The sequence below is a fragment of the Polypterus senegalus genome, unplaced genomic scaffold (assembly GCF_016835505.1).
Source record: "Polypterus senegalus isolate Bchr_013 unplaced genomic scaffold, ASM1683550v1 scaffold_3263, whole genome shotgun sequence".
NCBI lineage: Eukaryota > Metazoa > Chordata > Cladistia > Polypteriformes > Polypteridae > Polypterus > Polypterus senegalus.
In genome coordinates, this window is record NW_024382533.1 from 1872 (window position 1) to 7500 (window position 5629).

The following is a 5629-nucleotide window of genomic DNA, read 5'->3' on the forward strand; positions in this document are numbered from 1 at the left end:
CTCAGAATGACAGATTCACCTTTCAGTCGCGTTGATGTGCTGTTGGATTCACTGTAGCACTCTTGCTTAGTTTTTGATTTTCCTTGCACAGAAGATTGAAAAAAAAGTTTTCTGCTTGGTCTAGTACTTAAGTTTCTTCACAGCCATTTTTGTAAGCAAACACAGAAATGCTAACGTTACACGTGAATGCAAGCTTGAAAAGCAGCACCATAATTTAGCATAGTGACAGCGGCACAAAAGAAAGAAGAAAAAAAAAACAAAAACACAAATATGGCAAGTGAAAATCTGAATGTGTACTAGCTAGTGGCTAATGACTCATTTTTTAGTCACTTATCAAAAGTCTGCTGCATGTGCTACTGTTTTAATTGCAAGTGCATCATAAAGGGCTGGACCATGACTTCAACTATTCCTCCTTTTAAACTGAAAGTCACATCATTATGTCTAGCAAACATTGTGTTCATACAATATACCTGTATCACACAGTGCTGAAGAACATTCAGTTTACTGGGATGACAGCAAGTCTTCCCCTCCACAGAGCCTGTAATGGTATGTTCCCTGTTCAAATGTTTGTGCATCTCCAATGTGCTCTTGTGCTATACGAAGTCAGACCTACAACTTTTATTGTCCCTGCATTCAAAGAAATGCGTTCACAAAGTTGTGGGATACAGTGTCTTTTCTGCCACTTCCTTACCCATGTGCCTTTTTTCAAATGTGTTTACAACTGAGAGAAGTAGTGACACAATTGAGCACCACATCATATTAAGCCTATTGCCATAATCAGCTAATCGATGAAAATGATGCGTTGTCAATGCTATTAATAATCAATTATTGTTCATTAGTTGTTGTAGCTCTAGGAAATGATTTGCACTGGCTCTTGGATGGCAAAAGAAAAATTAAAATTCTCACCTCTAACAAGTAAAAATATCTATTGAACTGCGGACTTTTAGTATCTTCTAAGCCCTTCAACTGCCTTGTAATGAAGAGAAAAATGTCCTATGGAGAAAGTCAAGAAAAATTATTAGACATATCGTGTGGCATTCAAGGAATAAACATTCCAAAAGTGTTTATATTTTATTCTGATACACAACAAAAAATACCTTTTGCAGTACAAATATGAAATGTGAAAAAAATTACATGAGACAATGTATTAAGGGTAGAAAACTTGATGGATGTCTGCTGATAAAATGTACAAACATTCATTATACATTCAACAATTTTCTGATCCTGCTTATTCAATTGCAGATAGCATCTAACCTTATCAAAGTGCAAAAATGCCAAAAGCAGAACATTACCTTGTCCAATGTAGGACACAAAATAGTGCCAATTTCGAGTTACTGAACATGTCTATGTGATTTGGAAGGAAATTAAAAATTCAGGAGAAAGGCAACACAGACACATGAAGAATGCACAAACCTCACACCAACTGTGAATGATGAAGTTGGGATTTGAGGTGGTAGCTCTGAAACTGAAACACACACACACACACACACACAGTAATACAATTTGCCTGAGAGATCTCTACTCAAGCTTAAATATATACATTTTTAAGTGACAATGTATGCTAAAATGCTTAACTAAAACTGTAACCACAAAATATTTTCAACCAATTACATTAATAATGTACTGTATCAATATCTGAATATGAAGTTGAATATGAATTTTAAGAACTTTAATTTAATACACAGCAATAGAGAAGGGAAAAGGAAAACACACACACAGAAGTAAGAGAAGAGACAGCATAGTCGTCTTAACTGTAATATTTGTAGAAGATCCCCCAACAGTCTAAGAAATTTCCCAACTCAAGATTCCAACTAAAGCCGATGTCACAGTTGATGGGTATATCAAACTTGCCAACTGGACTTGCTGATCTCATAGCCAGACCATGTCAATTTATATGACTGAAATCACTGGGCATACCAAAGTAAGCAACTCTGTGCTGACCTTTCAGCACAGTCATGCGTGTCCCATTTTGTTACAGCCAATAATGTGCTGCCTAACAGAGCCTGTTGTATTATAAAGTATTAATAGGTATTGCAAGATCAGTCAGTGCTAACTTTTTTTTTTCTTTTTTCAATTCTGTCATGGTGCATAAAACATGAAATAAATGAGCTTTTCTTCTGTTTGTGATGTCCAAAACATGTGTTCTTCTGTTCCTTATTCCTCGTTGCTGCATTATATGCATTATGCTTCAGGATAAGCATATTTTGGTTGCCAGCTCTCATGCACACAAAGCCCAGCCCTCTGAGTGGGCATGTTGTGGAACAGTTGGACTCAGTCACTCAGTATGTTAGCCTATGTAACAGGCCTCAATGAATGCAAGCTGCTGAATGCCAACTGCTTAGAACTCTAAGATTATGTAAATGAAAGCTATGACTGAAAAATCACTGAAAAAATATAATTTGAGTACCAAACCAAATCAGTTCTAAGGTGTGCTACTTACTTAAAAGGTACTCTTTAATTTGTTCACAAACCAGTCAAGCTACATTTTCTCCCAAATTAAATGTAGGCTCAATTCATGTCTATACAAAAGTTTAATCTGGAACACAAACTTCCTTTTGGATTTCTATGACAACTCATGCTGATTAAAGATTCAAAATAAGCATGCTTTGAGCATTGGTTCATACATAAAGAGGAGTCTAACCCTGGAAAGCCTGGTGTCCTGTTTAGAGTTAGTCATTGCATAGCTCCCATAAAGCACCATTGTATAAGCTTCATCAGCATTTATCTTAAAGTTAAAGAAAGGTAAAGCAAAGACACAGGGATTTCCAAACATCACATTAATGAAAATCCACTAATAAGCAACCAAAGTAATTTCTGACTCTGAACCCTAGTGGTTACAAACACAATAAGGATATCTGGTCCATTAAAGGTCAGTGTATATGTATTTACATCTTACCTTGAGTTTGTCATGTGAAGTATAGGGAGCCTCTGGTGCATATATTCTGAAGATGTCTGCTAGGCAACAAGCAACAAGAAGGCGCACATCTTTATTGGGGTTCCTGAGGAAGAATTCGGAAGCTAAGTGCAGTGCCAGGGGAAGATACTGGTGCTTCTCATCTTCAGAGTCTTGGTCCATATCCATGAAGGTTTTCACGACCATCTGAAACAGAAAAAGGCATAAGAATGAAACAATTTAATCATTGAGGACAGAATTTTCTGTAAACAGACATATATATTGCCATCTCTAAATAACTAAAAAACACTGTAGAATATTAACATTAAAAGAATAAAATAATCTTTAAAACATGAAAAACTGAAGGAATATTGTGACCCTAGTCAAAGCCTTGCTCTGTTACGATAGAAAATTAAAACAAAAAACATACCACAAAAATTTTTTCAAAAAATTAAGCAACACCATGAAATTAACTTTAAGGAATGGAGAAGGATGAAGAAATAGGATAGCTGGTCTTCAATGTGTATAGTAAGTGAATGAATCTAAGTCAGACAAAGATATTTTGAATAAAAATTTGGATCAGTTAGACCAAGAAACTAACAAGCCTAGATGTATAATGCAAACAGATTCAATTTGAAGAGTTTAGAGAAAAAAAAAAAAAAAGATATTCACAATGAAACATGCAGATTGAGAATTAAGACATTTCTTTATGTAGAGAACTGTTTTCGCCATCTTTTGACCTCTTAACAGCAAATCTATACATCAAATTAGTTAATTAATTGATAAATGAATATGCCATGTTACATGACTAGCTACTTTAGTTTTCAGAAAATCAAGAACCTTTCAAGGTAATGCCATGGATGTCTGGTAGACAATGCAGAAACTCCAAAAATGAGCACTGTTGAAAAAGTTAAAAGCTCATGTACAGACATGAAATATATAAGGAAATATCCACTGTATTTATTAAAAAAGGGGGTTATTAGAGTTATAAATTATCTATATATCCACATCTTAATCCTACTTATCTAAGTCAGTGTCAAAGAAAGCTGAGCCTTTCTTGGACAGGACACCAGCTCACTGCAAGACACACTTGAAACTTATACCTATACTTGCATGACTCAGGACTAAGAGTAGGGCAGCAACGATTAGTCGGACGTAATCGACAACGTCAACTACAAAAAAAAGGCTCCAGCCACAAAGAACCACATTGGTTTTTGTAACTGCAATGCAATACATGAACGCCTGGGGGCAGTATCGTTTGTTATTATTTGTTAAGACTGAAGACTGCACACAGTCCTACCAATGAAGAACAACGTCTGAGGAGAAGAAGAATGTAGAGGAAAATAAATGTGGCTGCAATGGCGAGTCGGATAGAGGAGGGGGAAAGAGATGGAAAAAAAATTGAGAAAGAAAACTTTCCAAAGTGAGGGAGCACTGCACCGAAAAATAAAAAAATGTGAATGCAGATTATGCAAAGCGCAGCTTTCTGTTCATGGCAGCACCACCGCAATGCATGAGCATCTGAAATGCAAGTGTGTTGAACAAAAAGATTGCATAAAAATATGAGGCAACTAAAGCATTTTTTTTAAACACAATCCCTTCATTTCAAGGGCTCGAAAGTAACTGGACAATTGACTCAAAGGCTATTTCATAGGCAGGTGTGGGCAAGGTTGTCGTTATGTCATTATCAATTAAGCAGATAAAAGGCCTGGAGTTGATTTGAGGTGTGGTGCTTGCATGTGGAAGATTTTGCTGTGAACAGACAACATGCGGTCAAAGGAGCTCTCCATGCAGGTGAAAGAAGCCATCCTTAAGCTGCGAAAACAGAAAAACCCATCCAAGAAATTGCTTCAATATTACTAGTGGCAAAATCTACAGTTTGGTACATCCTGAGAAAAGCAAGCACTGGTGAACTCAGCAGCGCAAAAAGAGCTGGACATCCACGTAAGACAACAGTGGTGGATGATCACAGAATCATTTCCAGGGTGAAGAGAAACCCCTTCACAACAGCCAACCAAAGTGAACACCACCCTCCAGGGGGTAGGCTTATCGATATTCAAGTCTACCATAAAGAGAAGACTGCATGAAAGTAAATACAGAGGGTGCACTTCAAGGTGCAAGCCACTCATAAGCCTCAAGAATAGAAAGGCTAGCTTGGACTTATGTTAAAGAACATCTAAAAAAGCCAGCACAGTTCTGGAAAAACATTCTTTGGACAGATGAAACCAAGATCAACCTCTACCAGAATGATGGCAAGAAAAAAGTATGGAGAAGGCATTGAACAGCTCATTACCCAAAGCATACCACATCATCTGTAAAACACGGTGGAGGCAGTGTGATGCTTGGGCGTGCATAGCTGCCAGTGGTACTGGGACACTAGTGTTTATTGATGATGTGACACAGGACAGAAGCAGCTGAATGAATTCTGAGGTGTTCAGAGACATGAGTCTGCTCAAATCCAGCTAAATGCAGTCAAATTGATTGGGCGGCGTTTCATGATACAGATGGACAATGACCCAAAACATACAAGCAACCCAGGAGTTTATTAAAGCAAAGATGTGGAAAATTCTTGAATGGCCAAGTCAGTCACCTGATCTTAACAATTGAGCATGCATTTCACTTTTGAAGACTAAACTTCAGACAGAAAGGCCCACAAACAAACAGCAACCGAAAGCCGCTGCAGTAAAGGCCTGGCAGAGCATTAAAAAGGATGAAACCCTTGTAATTGCAAGGGTT

General features: G+C 37.3%; 1 protein-coding gene across 1 annotated transcript in view; it reads right to left on the reverse strand.

Annotated features, from left to right (window-relative positions):
- Positions 1-906: 906 nt before the first annotated feature.
- The window catches only part of LOC120521100 (sister chromatid cohesion protein PDS5 homolog A-like), a gene marked incomplete at both ends in the record, with an annotated part of 66732 nt that continues 62009 nt past the window's right edge, over positions 907-5629 (reverse strand). Inside the window, 2 exons of the mRNA XM_039742962.1 lie at positions 907-993; positions 2897-3100. Of these exons, the coding sequence (XP_039598896.1) occupies positions 907-993; positions 2897-3100 (291 nt within the window). The remainder of the gene's footprint in view (positions 994-2896; positions 3101-5629) is intronic.